We start from the raw sequence: 22,407 nt of genomic DNA, 5'->3' as shown, positions 1-22,407 counted from the left end.
AAATAATTAGATCTTTTAAAACTTAAAAAAAAGTAAAAATAATTATCAATCAATAAGGCAAATAAAAAGAGTAGTTCAGCCAGGCATGATGCTGCATATCTTATTCCCAGCACTCAAGAGGCAGAGGCAGGCAGAGCTCTGTGAGATCAAGCCAGCCTAGCTTGCATAGCAAGTTCCAGGCCACCTGGGGCTACACGGAGACCCTGTCTCAAAAAAATACAAAAAACAAAAAACAAAAAAACCAACCAAACAAACAAACAAAGCCACTAGTTCCTAGTCCCTCAACCAGAATCATTTTTTTTTCTCCTTGTGGTGGTGTCCGATCCCCTAGAACTGAGATTGCAGTTATGGATGGCTATTAGCTACCATGTAGGTGCTGGGAATCCAATACGATCTTCTGCAAGAGCAGCCATGCTCTTAACCACTGAGCCATCTCCCCAGGCCCCACTCCTTAAAAATTTTAAATATCAGACCCATAGGGACAGAGTGGTGCTAAGTTCACATGGATATAAAGGCTCATTTTGACATGTACTATAAAATCAACTAATATCATTATTCAAAGAATAAAGATCTCTTGAGGCTAATCATTATCATATTTGTCCTTATTCTCAGAAATATGACCAGTTTCTAAGGCATAAAAAACCCAAACTCCCTCACACATTCATAATTTTTCATTTTTTCTATCCTCAGTGCTGTAAAAAAATGATGAGTATAATTCATCTTTTTATATTTTACCTATAGGTAAATATTACTTAAAGTGTAAAACCACAGCTGGGCATAGTGGTACAGTCTTTAATCTCATCACTTAAGAGGCAGAGGCAAGTGGATCTCTGTAAAATCAAGACCAGCTTGGTTTGCATAGTGAGTTGCAGGCCAGCTGGGGCTATAGGGAGACCCTGACTCAAAAAACACACGAAACATATAAAACCAGTCAATTAGTGATTATTCAGATAATTTTTCCATAAAGAAAGACTTACAGTTTTTCAAAGAAAGTAGAAGAGAAGCTTGGTGATACCATATTTTTATGTTAAATACTGGCATGGCTTTGATAAAAAATTTATGATGTTTTGATATGTAATATTACATAAACATGCAAAATTTGGCTTCCTGCTTAGGTGCAGTGTTATAAGAAACAACAAATAATAATTTTTTGGTGCTTTAGAATTTATAAAGCACTTTTGCGTATATGATAAGTTTAGCTGCCATAGCTAGTATATTCCAGGCATTTAGATAAAATAGATGACAGAAAGTATTATCCTCTTTTCATCCAGATGTGGGGAATAAAATTGCATTATTTGCTTAAGATCAAAACACCTAACCTAAAAGATATACCATGTTCATAGATATGAAGACTCAAAAAAAAGGGAGAATAGCAGAAAATGATAAAATATGGAGAAAGAAATTAGAATGATGGTTTTGAGAAGCTTCAGGGAGGAAGAAATGGAATTTATTGTTTAATGTGTACATAGTTTCACCCTGAAGTGGTCAAATCTTTAATTTGTTTGCTTGTTTGTATTTTAGAAAAACATGAGAAGGTAACTGATAGCTGTCAAGTGGTATAAATGTACTTAACGCCACAAATTGTACACTTACAAGTGGTTAAGATAGTAAATGTTACTTTGTGTACATTTTAACATGATAAATAATAAACACACAAAGAAAGTGAATAGTGGAGCTACAACTTAATTTTATTTCTGGACAACTTTTCTACTCAGCAGTTTTATCTCACATTACAGATGATGGAACAGAAGCCCAGAGTGAATATATTGGCTAAAGTTATAGAACCATCAAGAGGTACAGTTGGAGTTAATCTAATGGGAGATGCTTTATAACTAGAGGCTTAAGTACAGGATGTCAAAATAAAACTAACAGCTCATCTAATAATGAAAGGCTGGGAAAACTTGGGATAATCATTTCACTTCACTGTATCCCAATTTACTCAACTGTAAAATGAAAAAAAAGTAAAGATCAAAGCTTTAAAATTCGACAGTTTTGATCATGATTTACAGTAAGAAATATTCTATATTGACCTAGTATACATCCACTCACCATGACCATCATGACCACTACAGTTCACAAATTTTGCCTGTTATTCACCTAAGCCTAGTGTTTCACAAAACCTTAGCTCTTATATATGTAAGAGACTCTGATATTGTGTGGTCTATTTTATTCTTGTTTTCTTAAATGCCAGAGCCCTGAAATTGATTTCATAATCCACTAATGGATTGTTACCTGATATTGAAAACATTGAATTTAAAAACTTTTCCCTTTTAGATCTAAACTTCAGAAATTATGATATTGCACAGTGTTGTTATGATAATTAACCTTACTGATCAGGTACCATGCTAGAATTGTTGCAAACACTTCATGTATACTATCTAGTATAAAGATAATAACAGCATTACGGATGTGAAAACTGACAAGTCCCAATGGCCAGGAGAGAACCCATGTGATCTGATTCTAATATTATTGTCAAGACTAGTATTTCAGAATTTTAACCCAAACAGATTGAAAAGACTGTGGGTCTTTTAGGATTGTACTGTCTTATGTTGTGATAGTAACATCATATTTTGGGGACAAGAATTGGAAAGGTTATGGTTTAATAGAGATGATATTGTGTCAAGTTGACAAGGGGTCAATTGTGCTGGATAGCTTTAGTTGTCAACTTGACGCACCTGAGTAGAGGGAGTCTCAGTTGGTGAATTTCCTCCATTGGACTGGCCTGTGGCCATGTCTGTGGATATCTTCTTGATTATTGAGTGATGTGGGAGGGTTCAAGCCCACTGTGGGTGGTGCCACCCCTGGGCATGAAGATCTGCGTTGTACAAGAAAGCAGGTTGAGCACGGGCCAGGGAGCAAGCCAGTAAGCAGTATTCCTCCATGGCCTGTGCTCCAGCTCCTGCCTCCAGGTTCCTGCCCTGAGTTCCTACCTTGGGCTCCCTGATGAACTGTGACCTGGGAGATGTAAGACAAATAAACCCTTTCCTCCCCAAGTTGGTATTGGTCAGAGTGTTTTGTCACAGCAATGGAGAAACAAACTAAGACAGACACCAACAGCTGCTAAATAAGTATTAGTATTTCCGATACGATGAAATATGCTAATTATTAGGAGCTATCTGTTCCAGGATAGGGATAATTCTAACAAGAAGAATTTTAAGGCTGAGGGTACACACATTTCTTCATTTCAGAAATAATTTTGACCTATATTATGTAATACCTACATGGTTTTTTTTTTGTTTTCTGATCTTTTTGAAACAGAGTCTCCCTGTAGCACCAGATGGCCTGGAACTCACTATGTAGACCAGGTTGGCCTCAAACTCACAGACACCTGCCTGCCTCTGCCTCCCAAGTGCTGGGATTAAAGATATGTGCCACCACGTCTGGCTACATCTACATGATTTAATGTTTAAATTACATTTTACTGGAAAGTGAAGAAGGAAACTCCTGCCCCTCCCAAAGCCGAAGCCAAAGGGATGGCATCAAAAGCCAAGAAGGCAGTGTTGAAAGGTATACACAGCCACAAAAAGAAGATATGCATATCACCTACTTTCTGGAAGCCCAAGACCCTTCGGAGGCAGATCAAATACCCTCACAGAAGTGCCTCCAGGAGAAAGAAGCATGACCACTATGCCATCATCAAGTTTCCCTGACCACTGAGTTAAATACGAAGAAGGCAAAAGACAACACGCTTGTATTCATTGTGGATATCAAGGCCTACAAGTACCAGACCAAACAGGCTATGAAGAAACTCTACAAAACAGATGTGGCCAAAGTAAATACCCTGATCAAACCTGGCAGAGAGAAGAAAGTCTGTGTTTGACTTATTCCTAATTACAATGCTTTGGATATTGCCAACAAAACTGTGGTCATCTAAGCAGGCCATTTGGCTAATTCTAAATACACAAATTTTCACCATAAAAAAATTACATTTTGCGACAATCGAAAAACTTAACACATCCACTTTTTATTATATTTATTTTTGTGTGTGGGGCACACACTTGTCATGACACATGTAGCGGTCAGAGGCCAACCCATGTAGAGTCTCAGGTATGCTGGTGGATGACAGAATGATTGAAGGCAAAGGACCAAACTCTCATGTGGAGAAAGGTGAGTTTAATTCTAAGAGTGGCTCTTTATACCTAATTAGCAAGGTCAGCCAAAGATACAGAGTACAAAACATAAATCAAGCAAAGTTCAAAGGAAAGGGTGTTTTTCTTTTCTGTTACTAACCAAACTCTTTCCCAGAGCTCTAGTCCGTGAGAAAAGAAAACACAGTCCATCCACTCTCATTCTTACTATCCCAAGGCAGTGCTCTGCCCTTGACCAGGAAACAGTGTTCCACCAATGTCCAAACATTCTCTTGTTTTCAAGCAACAGTTTGACTCTGTCTTTTCTTTGATTCACCTTCTGCAGAACTGAGCTCCATCAGCTCTCCTCCCATGTGGGTCCCAAGGATCCAGCTGAGATTGTCAGGTTTTTCAGCAAATGCCTTAACTTGAGCTGATTGTTCCAAAATAATCATTTTTATGCATTGGTTTGCAACTTATAATACAATCAAAGATAATAGTGCAACAAATAAATTTAATTAAAATAGGTTAGTCAGAAATATGTAGAAAATATTACTACTGAAGTGAGTGAACCAGTTGACCTAATGATTTAAAAAATAAGGTCAGGCTGGAGAGATGGCTCAGCAGTTAAGAGCACTGACTGCTCTTGCAGAGGACCCAGGTTAGAGTCTCAGCACCCTCATGGAAGCTACAAACCGTCCTTAACTCCAGTTCCAGGGGAATTTGACGCCCTCTTCTGACCTCCACGGCATTGCATGACATGGGTGCACTCACTTACATACATGTGGGCAATGCACTTATACACATAAGATAAAAATAATAAATAAAATATTTAAGTAGTAAATGCAAAAATGTTGGAAGAAAAATCATAAAATGGTGAAGTATTGAATTTTGAAACCATAATTTTTAATATGTTAATCTCCAAATACTTGCACACATGTTGAAATTATACTATGGGTAATTTTGTCATTTTCTTTTTCACTTATAAACATGATATAAGGGATTTTATATGTTAAATATATTCTACTTTTACATGAATTTAATGACCTCATAGAATTCCATTCCACAGACATAGCATGTGTGAGTGTCTAGTCAGGCATGCAGAAACCACTCTATAGAGTTGGTGCAGGAAAGGGCTTGGTGCTACTTTCCACAAAGATATAAATGTACTGAAAAATGGAGAAGGGTATATATCTGTTAGTTATTACTCTGTAACAAGCCACCCTATAGTGACTGAGGTATAACAAACTTACTTAAAACTAGTAAGCTCATTTAAGAGAAAATTCTGTGATCAGCAATGTAAATTGAGCTCATCTGGACAGTTCTCTTGTCTCTGATGAGCTCCCTCATGCATCTGTGGTTGATTATTAGTTGATTTTCTAATCTTGGCTGGCCTCCCATACATATTTGAAGTGTCAGCTGGGAGAGGTGGGCTGGCTGGACTCTCATGTCCATGCTTAGCTCGTTCTCCACCAAGTCAGTCTGGGCTCATTCTCATAGCGTTCTAAGACAGTGGACAGAAGTCCAAGCATGAGTTTTCTTGAGACCTAAGCTTGGCACTGCCACATTGTCATTTTCATTGCATTCAATTTTCAAAATAAGGAAGGAGGCCAGCCTAGATTCAGAAAGAGAAAAAAAAACAGATTCCCCTTCGATGGAAATGGTGGTATCATCACCATGAAAACTAGCATGGATCTTATGTCATGAAAGCAGAAAGGTAGACAGTTTGGAAAGAGGAAGCAGGCGTCTAAGAGGAGGGCAAAGGGGATATACGGGGGCAGTGGGGGAGGAGAGTGAATGAGGAGAAAGTAAAATGGCATATGCATATGCAAATATCATAATGAAACCCATTATTGTGTGCCAACTTAAACGTTTTTTAAATGGCATGCAGAGAAAGAATTCTCTAGTTTTGCAAACAATTGACCACAGTGTAATTGCTTAGAGACCAGAAAGCTGTACCTGTATTAGATACAGAACTGCAAAAAGTGCTGTCGCTGCTCCTTTTAGAGGTACTGCCAGCACTGAGTTGGAACCCAGGCATCCAAAGTCTTCACTGCTGTTAAAACTGCCACAAATACTGTTGAGAATAAAGAGTTGCCTACTGTAGTCTTGCTGCTACTTCTTCTGCTGTTAGAAAGACCCCCAGAGACAGAAAAGGAAGCTTCTCTTTTTATCCCTACACCATAGTCGTCTAGCAGTTCTTACACTGGCAAACCTAACAGGAAGCCAATCGGGAAGGGAGCCACAAAAATGTACTTTGAAGATTGCTAGAGTTCTGTAATACCAAAAAAAGAATATTGGAAGTAATAGCTGAGACTCAAGTAAAATTTTACTATGAAGTAATATAATTTTAAAACAGATTCTCTATTGCTGGATATTTAAATTGTTTCTTTTAAAATATACCATAAATACAAAGAGCAATACATCAGTGGGGATTTCCAACCCAATGAACAATGGCACTTTGTTTCTAAGAAAGGCATTTAAGCACAGTCTTCTCCCCTTGAGCTTAGCAAGAAATAGATAATGGAAAAAAACAGAACAGCCCTAAGGATGTCTGCTTTGTTCCTTCACGAATGGATTTGTGTTCATCATAAATGGAAAACTCAGTGGAGTTCTGACTACTTGGAGTTATAAACACTATCAGTTTACCTCAGAAACTATTGTCTTAACATTGTATGCTCATTTGTTTGAGATCTGCATGGGTAATTATCATGTTTTTATTCTTAAGCATAAAAACAAAAATTTATCCAAACTGTCTTATGTCCCAGAAGCCACACTCTAAATATAAGGTCTCAATAGAAAGTTTTTAAGCGGCTGGAGAGATGGCTCAGAAGTTAAGAGCAGTGGCTGCTCTTGTAGAGGACCAGGGTTCAGTTGCCAGCACATGGCAGCTAACAACTGCCATAACTCCAGTTCCAAGGGACCCAACACCCTCTTCTGACCTTTGTAGGCATTGTATGACACAGGCGTACTTACATACATGCAGGCAATACACTCATACACATAAAATAAAAATAAATAAAGCTGGGGGTGGTGGAGCATGACTTTAATGCCTTTAATCCCAGCACTCTGGAGGCAGAGGCAGGCAGATCTCTGTGAGTTCAAGGCCAGCCTGGTCTATATAGCGAGTTCCAGGCCAGCTGGGAGTACAGGGAGACCCTGTCTCAAAAAGAACAAAAAAATTTAATAATAAGTAAAATATTTTTAAATTTTTTTTCAAGAAGGAAAGTATTTTTATTATAAATGCAATATTACTTGAAAAAAATCAAATGAGTATTTTTCACAGGTAAAATTCTCTACTAATAACATCTTTTTTCTTATGAGCATAGTAATGAATTTTCTGATTCTAATTACTGAAATAGGATTTATTATTCTCTCCTGTAACTTACATGAAAAAATATGATGCATTTCATCTTAATGAGCCTTTTACTTTAATATAGGTAATTGTATCTACTAATTAGAGGTTGCAATATATAATTCTATAGTACGCATATGATAAAATTTATTCCACTGTTTCTCTTCCTCAGTAGATTGCAAGCTCTCTCAGAAGAGGACTCTCATTTGTTTTGATCACAGCTGTAATGTCTAGTACTTACAACGTGACTTATAGATAGTATGTGCCCACTAGTTTTGTAAATGAATAAACATATGTAAAATCACTATTGATGGATATTTGGATGTTTTATTTGAGACAGTGTCTCCTTGTGTAGCCCTGACTGGTCTCAAACTCACAATCCTCCTTCCTCGGTCTCCAGCATGCTGAGATTATGGGCATGTACCACAATGCTTGTCTATGTGTGTATTTTTAATTCTTTTATTCTAAAAGTGAATTCTATAATTAACATTCTTCAGATATATTTTGTACATGTATTTATTTTTGTAGTGCAAAGGTATACAAGAAAAACAAAACTGAAGAACTCCAACTGCTCTCAAATTCTTTCCAACATGTTCAGGAAGCCCTAGGTTTAAAGGAGCTGACACTTGTACCTACACCCTAGTCTTCTTAGCCATCAGTGAGTGTTTCCATTATCAGTCTGGGGATTAGAGTCCTGGCAGTTAGTGCTATTGGCTTTTTACGTCTCTTACTTTTGTTCAGTTTTAAGGAAGCTGAGTCTCTTACATTTCTAGCTTATGATCTAAGCCATTCAACTGTCATTCTGTTAAATTGAGAACAGTACCTTTTAGTCCCTGCTATTTTTTTTGTTAAGTAGGCAATATTACATACAAACCTTTTTACACTCCAGTATCTTTATGACTTTTTAAAATCTAGCTTTTAAAGAATCTTCAAGTGCTGGAGAGATGACTCGGTGGTTAAGAGCACTGACTGCTCTAAGGGAGGACCCCATATGGTGGCTAACAACCATCTGTAACTGCAGTTCCAGGGGATCCAACACCCTCTTTTGACTTTGTGGGCATTGCTTGACACAGCTGTACCAACCTACATACAAGCGGTACACTCATACACATAAAATAAATTTAATAAAATATTTTTTTAATTTTTTAAAAATCTTCAAAGTTTGAGGGGGGTTATGGAGGAAAGGGAGGGTCTGCAACGTTCATTCCATATCTATGTCAAGTTGTCATCTGAACAACCCTACCTTCTAATGATGCTTACCAAGTCCCTCAAACCAAGTTTGCTCAGTTTCCTGTGCTCTTTGAGTATGCTTTCCCGAGTGCTTGTACAAACATACCCAATGTGTTCTGCACACATTTCTTATTCTCAGAATAAAAGTCATTTGGGGAGGTCAAATAGGGACCTTGGAAACACAGACATGTGTTAATAATGAAATATAGGTCAATGAATATAAGCTTAAAATGCATACATGCAAGTTTTCAAAAGAGTTCAAGGACTTCCTCTTCAAGTCCTAAAATAATAATATTGAAATCTTGGGGGTGCAGGCTTCCTTTATAACATATACTTCTCTGAATATAAATATATTGCCATTTAGAAATTTGGGGAGTTGGAAAAAATTTAAAAAATTTTAAAAAATCACCTACAATTATGGCTTTGAGAAATGTATACATAATTTGTTTTGTGATTAGGTCTTGCTACATAGCCAAGGCTAGCCTCATACTACTGTGTAGTCCAGGCTGGCCTCAAATTTGTGGCAATCCTCCTGCCTAGACCTCCTGAGTTCTGAGATTTCATACATGCAATACCATGTTCAGCTTGTATACACTTTCTTCTAATCTCCTTCCTTGTGTTTTTATATAGTTAAGATGGTTTTGCATATATTTTTATGTTGCTTCTTCTTTTCTTAATAGCACACCACCAATTTCCCCTTGAGACTATAAAAACACATCTGTAAATGTCTGAATTTCTGTGTTAGTCTATTGTTTGCATCTGTGAAGGATATGGCTGCATTTTAAAGCAACACTTTATTTATTATTTTTATTTTGTGTGCATGAGTGTATTGCTTGCTTGTAGGTTGGTACATGTATCTAAGTGGACCTGTGTCATGCAATGCCCTTGGAGGTCAGAAGAGGGCATTGGATCTCCTGAAACTGGAGTTACAGGAGATTCTTTGCTTCCATGGTGCTGGGACCCAAAACCGGGTCCTTTGTAAGAGCAGCCAGTGCTCTTAACCACTAAGCCATCTCTCCAGCCCCCATGGTTGCATGTTTCAAAAGCCATCATCCAAGATTACTCAGACTAGAGGTCAGTAATATTTTCCTTCATCACCCAGATTTCCTGAGTTCTCAGGGCTATCTATTCCATGTCAGAACAGTTATTTACCTGCCCCAGGGGTTTCACTTCTAGCTAAGACAACTGGGGAACGTTTTAAAATAGTGACTACTACCCTCCTCCAGATCAAAATAATCTGAATCTCTTGGGGTGGGGGAGTCAGTGCCTAGGCATTCATAAATCTTAGACTCCCAGTGGAGCCAAATGCCCTCACAAGGCTTTTACTGCTTTCTGCTCTGTTCCTTTGGTAACCTCTCATCCTTCATTCTGCTTCCCAAATGTCTTTCCCAGAATATGTCAGAATATGTTCCTCACCAATTCAGAGACCCTCCAGTGCTTCCACTGCCTCTGCTAGAGGCTAACTTGGTCTTAGGCAGAGTGAAGCCTTTTCCCACCAAAGCAAACCTGACTGACTTGTTTGCTTCTTCTAGGCCCTCTAGCTGCCTTGCTACTTTTTCTACCGAGATTTGGACTTTTGTTCAAGCTGTCTTTGTTCATGTTGTTTCTAACTTGTAACGAGCTGCTTCTGCAATCCTTAAATACTACTATTATCCTATTCATCCTTCAAGGCCCATTTCACATATCACACCCTTATTCAGCCAGTCAACAATCATCTATTGAGTGACTACTATGCGCCATTCATTTGTTCAGCAATTTTCTGCTGTATCTACATGCTGAGGATGCAACAGTGAACAAAACAGACAAAAAAAATACCATCTTCTGTTAGAGTTTACATTTCAGTGAACAGCATGGGCCAAAAAATAGAAACAAACAAAAATCCAGTTACATAAACAAGAAAATGTCCGAAAAAGTGTTATGCCAAAAAATAGAATAGATAATGTCCGGATGGCTGTTTTCCTCTGGTATAGCCTATCTTAGTAGGTGCCATCTATTACTGAGATTTAAATGAAAGAAGGAAGGGGTTTGCCGTTAAGTCTATAGGGAAAAGCTTGCCAAAATGAGGCTCAGTCAGTCTGAAAGGCCCTGGAGGAGGGAAAGGAATCACACCAATTTGTCTTGGCCAAAACAGTTGAAGCAGAGGGCTAAAAAGAAAGTAGTGACTGAGGAAGCTGGAGCCAGCTTATGTGTGTTTTCTAAACAGAGGTGAAGAGTTTAAATTTGATTCAAAGTGCAGGTATAGAAAAGCATTAGAGGATGTTAAACAAGAGAATGATATAATAACGTTTGTGCTTGAATAAGATTACACTGGACATTAGATTGAAGGGGATTTGTAAGGAAAAATCCTTATTATCACTTAAGAATGTCTGGAGAAACTGACTCCTCTCCAGCCTTCTGCAAACCTTCTTTGCTTCTGGAAAGTCTTTCAGTTCCCTGAACACACCCTTCCATCATGTTGCAGGACTTTGACCTTGCTCTGGTTATATATTATTTCTGTATGTGATAAAGTCATAAAATGTACTGCTTTACCCATTTTTAAAGTATACAGCTCAGCCATTAAGGACATTCACAATGTTATAGACCCATCACCATTATCTAGCTCCAGAAATTGTTCATCACACCAAGATAAAACTCCGTGGCTGTTAATCAATGGTTCCTCCTAGTCTTTCCTTCTAGTTCTTGGCAGTCCTTCATCTGCTTCCTAACTCTATAGATTTGCCTATCATGCATACTTCATATGAATGCACTAATGAAATTTGAGGCCTATGTGTCTGTCTTCTTCCACTTAGCATCATGTTTACAAGGTTCCATCCACTTTCTAGAAATAATATGTCATTTATTCCTTGTTGTGGCTGAATAATATTCCATTGTGTGCATTTACTTATTTTCTTTATACATTCATCATCTGTTCAACACTTAGTTGCTTCCACCTTTAGGTTATTGTGAATAAAGCTGCTGGAAACATTCGCAAGTAAGTTTTTGTTTGAATCCATGTTTCCAATTATTTTTGATATATAGCTAAGGGTGGCTGATATGGTAGTTATCATAATATTTTGCCAACCTGTGGATCAGTGCATCCTTCACTTGTTCATTTTTTGATGCTGCCACAGGAAATTACCGTACCTGCATGTCTTGAAGGAAGAAATTGATCTTCTCCCACGTCTGGAGGTGAGGAGCCTGGTATCAAAGTGTCAGCAGAGCCACACTCCCTCTAATACTCTGGCTTGAATACTTCCTTGCCTCTTTCACAGCTTCTGGAGGTGACCATTGATCCCTGCTGATCTTTGGCTCGTAGTAGTTGCATTATTTTGATCTCTGCTTCTGTTGCCACATGGCTTCTTCCTGTGTGAGTCACTCTTCATTTGGGCATATTCTTATGTCTTCTGTTTTAAAACACCTCTGATTTAAAGCTAAAGTTGAGGCCCACAGTATTCCAATATGACCACATAGTAAATAACTAATCTGCAGCAAGGTTATTTGCAAATAAGGTTACCTCTGAGATACCTGAGTTAGGACTTAAGTGTATCTTTGGAAGGATACGATTCAGTCACTGACTGCCTGACAGACATCGCTGTGTATCTAAATCCTGGAGATCTTAACATCTTAATGAGCCCCACTTGCAGTGGGGCTTGAGCTTTCACTTGTCACCAAACTCTCCTAGTGGGTGCCAGTGCTCCTACTTCAGGGATACGGTTGGTACCAGATGGCAGGATCTGACACTGAACCATATTTTACAAACAAGACAGGCAAAACTTTACTAGGACATGAGTCTGAACTGGCCAACATCACTCGAAATTGAAGGGAGACTGTTAATGCTCAACAGGCTGCTGTTTGTTGGTAAAAAATGAGAGCAAGTTTCATGTATTTGGGTGCTGGTGGGCTAAAGTTTGGTAATTGTCCACGAGTTATGGGCATGGTTTCAAGAGATATTTTTCTTCTTGGACATAAACTTCCTGGTCTTGTATTTGGTGGGATAAGGGGTGGGTGCTCGTCTCAGGAAATCAGGAAGTGCTAAGTTACTGCTGGTGCCATCCTCTTGCATAAATAGTCTTGCTGTATGATAGAGTTGAAGGCTTCTCGGTGCTTGAGCTGCTGAGAAATCACAAGAGCAGTGCAGAAAAAAAATCTGCTCCAAGAGGCAATAGGCTGAGTTAACACTGCATGATAGTTTTCAATAAAAAGTTTCTAACTAATCAACATATCCACATGCAGAAATGAATAGACTCTGATGCAAAGGTTGGCACAGCTAAGGTGACAGAGTGACATGAAGACAGACATGCCAAGCCTTTTATCCCACTTTCTTCGAAAAGCTGAGGTTCTTTTAAAGAACTGCTTTTTAAAAAGCAAAGGCAGCTTTCAAGTTTTGTGACTTAGTCTAGCCAACTGTTATCATAAACCACAAGGCAGATATAATACCTCCAAGAAACTAGTGGGAAACTACTGTAAACAATGTATGTGACTTCTGAAATTAGTGATATTGAGATCAACAAGAACAAATGAACCCAAAGGTCTTATTTAGGTTTTTCTTCAATAACATTTCCTCCTTATCTCTGTCATTTGTGTTGCTATCTCAAACCACGATAATTTAAGCTTGCCTCCATTATAAGGAACTTCTAGTTTGTAAACATTCTGACCTTGTATCATTTGACAAAGCTGTTAAACTATAAGGATGGAGGCAGAAGCGAAGACACACTGTTTTTAATGAGTAATAGGTTAAGGGCCTGGAGGTTATTTGCCCTGTGTGCCTTTGGAGTAGTCCCTATCTGTTTCATTGTGACTAACTTGTCCTGGTTTGTGCTAGATATTTCTGAATTTAGCAATGAAACTCATGGATGCAAGGAAACTCCTCAGTCCTTGGAAAACTAGAATGATTTTTTTTTTTTTACTCTATATGACAGAACATAACGAGTAGCAAGACTGGCCTTGAAATATTTTAATTTACCTATTACTCGTGTTAATATATGTATATGTTTATCTCTATATTTAGTTTATTTTTGGTAGAATAATTCAAAATATCAAGTGTAGACTTAACTAGATTTAAAAAGCGCCACACTGAAATAATGAATTAGTTGAAGCTCTGAGGGGTTTCATACGTGAATATCCTCTATCTTCTATAAATTCACCTATTATGTTGTGATATATGACCCCTTTACATTTATACATGGCCAAGACTTTTTAAGACTATGAGCTTCAAAGTTTTGGAATCCTTTCCTTGTTCCTCCACAGAGTTCAGGAATCAGCCTGCAGACTCTCAAAGTGGAGGAAGCATTTTGTCAGCTTGAATTCAATTTCATCACAGCAGGGGCAATGGACCTCAACTTTTGCTTAGGAGAAACACCTGCAGACTTTAAAGATGCTGAACCTTGACTCCATAACAATTAACTCAAACTAGCTGGGATTGGGCCCAGGAATTCATTATTTCTTTAAAGCACTTGTGTGTGTGTGTGTGGGGGGTGCAAATGACAGCCATCATTGAAAATTACTGTGCAAAGTCTTCCTCTATAGCAGATGCCCAGCCCCCTTCCATTGCTAATCTTCATTCACTTATACTGTTTTCCTCTCCAGTCCACCTATGCCCAAATAGCCTTTGCTGTGACTGCCCATTCACCAGGTTCCCCTCTTCCTCATATTGGTTTTCTGTTTGTAGAATGACCTTCCTGACCTGGGAACATGTCTAACTCATTAGAGGTAATAATTATACTAGCCACAAATGATCTTGAAAGGCTTTAGTCAAACTTTATTGACTATGTTTTTACTCTTTCACAAACAGTATTCTTAACACCTACATGGAGTTTGCCTGTGATGGCGTTGCTTCCTACTGTAGCCTCTCTCAGGAGTAAGATGGAATCTGTCAGAATCTCTATTGTGTGTTCCTCTTAGAACCAGTCATGGGGAATCTAGGTGGAATGTATATTATTTTTTATTGTAATAGAATTCATATTACATAAAATTTGTTCTCTTAAACTATGCTATTCAGCTGCCACCATCATCTAATTCCACAACATTTTCATCGTTCCAAGAAGGAAAGCAATCCCCCCACCAACATTCCTACCCTCCAGCAACCACTCATGTATTTTCTGTCTCTGTGGATTTGTCAGTTTTGGAGGTTTCCTATACATGGATCATTCATTACGTGTTCTGTGAGTGGCTTCCTTCACTAAACATACTTTGAAAGTTCATCCATGTTGTAACATGTATCTGCAGCTCTTCATTACATTTTGTGGATGAATAGTTTTCCACTGTAGAAATGTCAACTGACATTTGATTCCACTTTTTGTTACTCATGAATTATAGTGCTATAAATATTCATGCACAAATTCTCATGTAGATACGGGTTTTCATTTCCCTCAGGAAGACACCCAGGAGTGGAATTCTTATGGTAACTCTACATTCAACCTTTGGAGGAAATTCCAAGTCGTTTTTTTAAACATTATTATTATTATTATTATTATTATTATTTAGGAGAGGCAAATGATTCTCTGACACTTTAAATGATTATGTTTTTTTTTTAAGCTGTTAATCATTTTATATGCAGGAAAAATGTTACTACATACAGCTTGCAATTTACTTCGTCATTTCCAAATGTGAGGAAATCTAAAAATATAGTTTCAAGGGTGCTTATTGATACCTGCGCCGGCAAGGATTTAGGGGGTCTTTGAACTCTTGGTTTCCTTACAATCCTTGGAGCTGTATCTCTGGCTGTCACACTCTGTTCCCGGCACAGGCAAGGCGCGTTGATTGCCAAGGACATATCTATCGGGCGTCCAAATGCAGGATCTCTGCGGACACCCATAATCTTCAGCCAACCAGGTGCAGGAGTTTCTGTAAATATAAGGCCCTGCTTCCTGCAAACCAGAAATCTTAATTGCGAGATGATCTCGGAGATGTTGCCTGGACTTCTGAACCCGTCTCTAAGCAGGGAGGATTCCGTCCCTCCATGAATCATTCCAGCCCTTGCCTCTGCTGAGAGTCTGAGCCCGAGCCTGTGCTGGATTGCAGGCTTCGTAGCTTTTCCAGAGCGCAGTCGCTGACCGGCTTGCTGCTTCAGCCCGGGTTCCGCGGCCGCGCGCTCATGCACGCGCATCCCTGAGTGCGCGCGCACGGGCAGCTCAGGCGGCACGCGCCCCCGCCCCGCCCCGCGCGGCCCCGCCTCTTCCCCCTCCCGCGCCCGCCCGCAGCCCGCCGCCGCCGCCGCCGCCGGAGCTCTGTAGTATGGCATCGAGGAGAATGGAGACCAAACCTGTGATAACCTGTCTCAAAACCCTCCTCATCATTTACTCCTTCGTCTTCTGGGTGAGTGCCCACGGCTGGCTGGTGGCCGGGTCTCGGTCCATCAGTCGGTGTGATGATGTTCTTAGGAAGAAAGCTGGGAAAAAAACCAAACCCCAAACCGGATCTTTGAAACCCTGTCGGTAGAGAGATAGGGGCGGGGAGCTGGGTCAGGGCTTCGGGAAGGTAGGGCGCGGGTCTCGGCTGCTCCCACCCTCGATTCTGCCTGGCAGAAGCTGCAGTGGGCTGCGTGGTGGGGGTGACTGCAGGTTGCAGACCTTTCCATAAAAATATTTTTTAATTCATTGAGTTCTTCAGCTCTCAGGATAGGGTCAGTCCCTGGGGAAAGTTGCGGATTTGTTTGTTTTCTCTTCCGGACTCATCTCCCCACCTCACTAGTGGGTTTGCAGTGCCTCTTGTAGCTAAACTGTGGCAGGCGAGGAGTGGGCGCGGGATGGCTGGGGTTTAATCTCAGATTCCGACTTATTCCCGACCCTGCTGGGCTGCATGAGAGAGACGCAGATAACCCTCTCCCTGCCTGGACAAGGGCGGTCTGAGTCTCCCAGGCTCGCTAATCGGGGGTGGGGGTTGCGGCAGGCACCACCGCTTGGAGGCGCACGGAAGGGGAGAGGGTCTTACATAAGCCAGGGACATCTTTGAGCTTTCTCAGCGACTCGAGAGATGGGGCTTACGACCCCTTTCTGGCTCCTTTCCATCCTTAACTGTGCCCATCTGGTCATTCTGTTCACTGGGTAAAGCCAGTCCTCAGCGCCCAGGAGGAGGACCCCTACCACCTGGTGGCAGCGGTAGCACCCCAACTATGTTCTCCATCAAACGGTGCTGCTACCAGTTCTTGAGCTCAATGCAGAAGGGTGACGTAAGCCCTGGCCGCGGGGGGCTGCGTGGTGCACCTCGCGGAGGGAGGGATGCGCCCTTCTGTGCGCGGGAGGAGGAGGAAGGAGGGGAGGAGTGGGCTCCAGGCTTCAGCCTTACCTCATCCTGTTTGGCAATTCATGAAATCAGTGCAGGGCTGACACTGCAGTGATTCACTTCGACAAGTGGGTGGTAGCTAAAGACCATTCCCCACTCTTTTTCTCGCGGTATAGATTCCCCCTTCCAGCTCCCTCTTCCCACATCAAGCCACACAGCCTATATAGCCACACACTGCAAAGGAATGAATACCTGTCTCCCCACACAGTAATCTGGGTCATTCCAGCTTTTAAGGCAGTCAGTCATTTTGAAACGTGAGGCTCTGTAGAGAAGAACCACCACTGCCTTTGGTTGTTTCTTTCTTTCTTTTTTTTTTCTCTTGGCCTCCCACCCCAAAATTAGCCCTGTTTTTGCTTCCTAAGTGAAGCACAGTGTTGTATGAGGTACCTAGACTCGGATTGCTGGTAAACTTTGCTGTTTACAACGGTCAACGCAGGAGCTGAGATGTATTAAAGATTTAAAATATGCCCCCGGGCTTTTCTTTGTCACTGGTGATTTTTGGGGGGTCTGGGAAACCATGGAGTGTGGGAACAGCACATACCAGGAGCTCTGCAATGAGAAACAGTCACATGATTGATATAGTCCATCACATAAGCCAGGCACATAAGCTGACTTTGGGGGACTAAAATTGACACGGGTTGAATGATCTCAGTAGTAGAACTGTACACTATTCCCACGGGGATCTTGCCATCTTCTGTATGCCTGGAAAAAGCCATAATGTTGTTGACAATTAAACTTCTCAGTAGCCATTGCTAAGAACTGGTTTAACTCTATGCATCTCTTTAAATCTGTTTTTGCTTGGCCCTTTGTTACACACTTCCTATTTGTTACTGGAGTAAATCATATGGGTGATTACCTTAGCTTCCTGAACGTCAAGGTTTATGGTGCATACCAAGGAAGATTCTTTTCTGAGCCTCTCTTAAGGTTGGTAAAGAAGCCGGTGTTGCAGGCTTCTGCTTTTCATATGGGTTCTTCAACTCTCCTTGTTTAATGCCCTCCCGGCAAGAATCCTCGATTTTTATGATTTTTTGATTGCTTAATGCCTCCTAATACATCTTAAATAATCATTGTACTGTAAAGTTCCCGGATGCTGACATTTTCATGTTTTCTTTTTGTACAGTCAAGATTTTTGTATTCCTGAATAAAATATTTACCTGGAGTGTTTTCAGTGGTTTGAATAGGATTCAATGTTCCTTTCCTACTTTACAACCAAAAGAATGAGATCTCTCCAGATGCTAGGCTGTTTTAAAGATGTTTTTGTTAATAAGCCATAGTCCCAATGTTATGTTTTTTTTTTGTTCCTGAAATGTTTTTTTCATAAAGCAGTTTAATTCAGGCATAATTCATATATATACATATGTTACCCATTAAATTATGCCATATGAGCTCATGCATAATATGTAAATAGAATGTATTTTAGCATATTCATTTTTTAATATAGTCATAGATAGAACTATCACTGCAGTCCTTTAGATTGCTTCATCGTCTCTAAAAGAAACCATGCCTGTCCCTTTAGCTTTCATTCTCCCTCCCAGTCCTCCCAGTCCTGGTGCTAGCCCTGGGAAAACATAAATCTACCTTCCACCCATATAGACTTCACTATTCTGGACATTTCATATGCATGGGGTCATATAATATTTAACCTTTCATGGCTGGTTGCTTTCACTTAGCATGATGTGTTCAGCACTTCACATTTATGATCAAGCAGTATTCCATTGTGGGAATATACTATATTTTGTTTATCTATTTGTCTATTGATGTGTATTTGGGATGATTGACTATTATGAATAATGCGGTTATAATGATTCATGTACCATTTGTGTGTGTGTGTGTGTGTGTGTGTGTGTGTGTGTGTGTACCTATATCTTCATTTCTCTTGGCTGTATACCTGGGAGGGCAAAATTACTGGGTTGTATAGTAACTTTGTTACTAATTTGTTTGAAGAACTGCTAGACTGTCTTCCAGAGCAACTTCTCCATTAACAGTGAGGATTCCAGTTTCTTCATATTCTTGCCAACACTTGTTCCTTAGCTATTTAATTGTAGCCACATTAGGAGATGTGCACTTATATCTTATTGGGATTCTGGTTTGAACTTTCTTAATGAATATTGATGCTGAACATTGATAAATGTTAAAATGTTAATGGTCATTGATTATCTCTTGAAGAGGTGTATATTCATATTCTTTGACCATTTTTTATTTAAGCTATTTATCTTTGTATTATTAATCTATGAGTCATTAATATATTCCAGGTACAATACTCCTTTCAGATATATGATTTGCAAGCATTTTCTCCTATTCTACAGGTTGTCTATTCACTTTCTCCTTTGTGTCTTTTGAACTATGGGAATTTCATATTTTTTATTTTAATAAAGTGCACTTCTTGTGCTTTGGGTGTCAAATCTAATGATTTTTTTTTGACAAATTAAAGATCACAAAGATTCACCTGTTAAAAACTTGTTTATAAGAGCTATTTCTCAGAGGTGGAGAGATGGTTCAGTGGTTAAGGGCACTGGCTGCTTTTGCAGAAGACCCCGGTTTGGTTTCCAGCTCCCACAAAGCTGCTAAAAACCATCTCTAACTCCAGCTCTAGGGGTCACAATGCCCTTTTCTGGTCTCCATGGGTATTGCACACAGATATTACACTTAAATACATGCAGGCAGAACACTCATAAAATAAAAATAAAGCAGAAAAATGTAAGAAGCAGTTATTTCTCAATTAAGTAAATATAGTTGATACATGGATATTTCTTAAATACCTGGTACTATGCCTGATACATGGTAAGTACTCACACATTTCTCACATCTTCTGGAATCATGCTATGTAATTAACAAAAAGGTGACTTTGACATTCTTTTAAGAGGAATTTCAATTTAGGTTTAGAAGTAGAAGACATTTGACCTTAAAATAATGGTAGGTAGGGAGCATCTAATGTCTTGATCAAGCATCAAGAAGTACTTGGGCCTGTATCAAACCAGAAGACTACAGTTATGAAAGAGAGATCATTATTTTTATCTGGCCTCTTCCCTTTACAATCACTCTGCCTATTTGATATATTTCTCTAAAGTGGTGGTTTCAGGGGACAATCCCCCCATATATGGCAATATCTAAAGATTTATTTTTGTTATATCGGTGGTGGATTCTACTGGAATTTAGTGGGTAGAGGCTACATGCGTTGCTCAGCAGCGAATAATGCAGCTGATGATTCCTAGCAGGGGTTGAGCCCTGCCCAGTATTTGCCTCAAAATGTTAACAGTACCAGTAAATTCTGCTCTATTGAAACTGCATAGTAGAAAGTCTTGTGAAGAAAAAGAGAGCCTAATGAGCAATTCACTACATTTACTGGGATTTAGAGCTACCATACCACAGCATGCTCAATACCGTCACATAGAAGAAATTCTCCATGATGTGCCATAATTGTTTATTTGAAGATTAAAGGTAAGTGACCCTTTACAGACTTGGTATGTATAGGATGATCTTTCTTCATTAAATGACATCAGCTGAATGCTAAGTGAACACATTATTTTCTTTGATTTTTATGTTTCATTTTCCAGTTTGGAGTTAGATGGAAAAACACATCTAGGAGTAAGTTATCCTGTGCTTTAAACAGTAGAAACAGTATTATATACTAGTTTATTTGGGAACCATTTAGCTTCTTAATAAATGAATGACAATTTTACTGACTATCCTGGCTTATTTATTTAACACATTACACATGGGGAGGTCTTTTAAAGGGGTAATATTTCAACCTATCTGTGATTGTTTAAATATGTTCTGGATGAGTTTAAAACAACTTGCTTATATAATAAAGATAGTTAAATCACTGTATTTTGTTATCTAGTTTGCTAGCTATTTGGGTTATCTAAGCTTTTAATTGTAATTTAATTTAAACTTGAATAAAATAGAACCAAGTATTCTATTCTCATGACAGATATAACCCAAAAGCAAGCAGTAAAACCTTATAAATATGTAACTAGATAAACTGTTTTGATTTATAAATTTTTATGTACTTTAAATACTCATCTGAGTACTAAACTAAGATTTAAATTCACCACATCTGACCAATATTCTGAAGAGAGTGTATACTGGATTTTATTTCTGTTTGGTTCTCGAAGGAAGTAATTATTATTTATACTGTTAAATTCTTTCATGTTGAAATAGCAGCGATTTCTCTTTTCATTTGGAAAACATCACTAATCATATGGGGGTAAATTTTAAAAAATGATCAATATGCTTTTTTCTCTTTTCTCATCTAGAAAGTTTTGGTACTTAGGCTGAATAAAGAGGAAAAAAATTTTTAAAGAGAAGGCCCCGATATTTTACAGTGTTTGACTTTTCATACATTCAGATGCTTATAGTTACTCTTTTGAGTAACAGTTGTTCAATTCAACAAATATTCATGTGCCAGATATCAAACATATAAAATGTTTGTCTGTTTGCTGGCTGTTGCTTTTGGCATTTTACCTGTCAGTAATGCACTCGCTTCTAAACTATTCACTTTTAGGTATTATTTTCAGACTATTGCATTTACACTACAGAAGATAAACATTAAGTTCCTTTGCCACTTTCCTTTTTTTTCTCATATTCACATCTTCCTTATATTACAGTTGATCCTAACAGATCATTTATCACTTTATGACTAGCAACATAACATTTTGTTTATGCACCAGCCAATGATGAGGTGCTTCAGTAGATCTGTCTACAGTGCAACCAGGCAGTATGCATATTATTAATATTTACACAGCTTCTTTTCCCTGCACTTAGCAATAGCCTTGTTTCATCCTTTGCATTTCCTATGTTCACTACAAATTCTTTTCCATATTCTTCTCAAGAATTATGCACCTTCACTTAGTACTTCGAAGTACTCTATGCATGCTATGAGTATCCACGTTTTCGAGACATTTGTCTTTGGTGATTTTGGCTTTCAAGTTGGGCTAATATTCTCTGGGTCTCTGAAACGGGAGCTATCATTGTAATCCCCATTAGCTGTCATCCTTGTGAATTCTGTCTCCTATACTGAGTCTTCAGGGTGCCTAGATATTTATTCTCTTTCTTGATTCTTTTACTTTACTTTGGTAGAGCCAATTTTCAAGTAGTTTTCTTTCTTGGGTAAATCAGAGGTTAAATTTGGAGGCCTACACAAATGCAAAAATTGTATTTGACACTGACAGTTTGATAGTTTGGCTGGATATATAATCATAGTTTAGGAGGCATTTTCCCTCAAAATTTATACTATCTACTTTCCATCAAAGTCTTCTTATCCTTGTTATTAATGGTGGGAAATCAGATATTATTATGATTTTTCTTGGTTCCTGCTTTTCTCTTCTGAAAGCTATTGGGATCTAATGTATTTTTAGTTCTTTGAAATTTCCCAGTATTATACCTTGGTAGAACACTCTATTTTTCTCTCTATTGTTTATCCTTTGAATCTGGAAGTCTTCTTGAGTTTGGAGAAATTTTCTTGAATTGTTTGATCTCTTAGACTTTTTTCCTCTG

General features: G+C 38.9%; 1 protein-coding gene and 1 pseudogene across 1 annotated transcript in view; both read left to right on the top strand.

The window, feature by feature from the left end:
• The first annotated feature begins 1,739 nt into the window (after positions 1 to 1,739).
• Positions 1,740 to 3,874, top strand: LOC108490856 (annotated as a pseudogene).
• An 11,931-nt stretch (positions 3,875 to 15,805) lies between these two features.
• Tspan7 (tetraspanin 7) overlaps positions 15,806 to 22,407 on the top strand; it is a 127,379-nt gene continuing 120,777 nt past the window's right edge. Inside the window, exon 1 of the mRNA XM_008833037.3 lies at positions 15,806 to 15,945. Within this exon, the coding sequence (XP_008831259.1) occupies positions 15,865 to 15,945 (81 nt within the window). The 5' untranslated portion in view covers positions 15,806 to 15,864. The remainder of the gene's footprint in view (positions 15,946 to 22,407) is intronic.

This window comes from Nannospalax galili, unplaced genomic scaffold (assembly GCF_000622305.1).
Source record: "Nannospalax galili isolate Female #2095 unplaced genomic scaffold, S.galili_v1.0 scaffold556, whole genome shotgun sequence".
In the NCBI taxonomy this organism is placed as follows: domain Eukaryota; kingdom Metazoa; phylum Chordata; class Mammalia; order Rodentia; family Spalacidae; genus Nannospalax; species Nannospalax galili.
The sequence above is the reverse complement of the archived record's forward strand: the minus strand, read 5'-3'. Positions and strand labels throughout refer to the sequence as shown.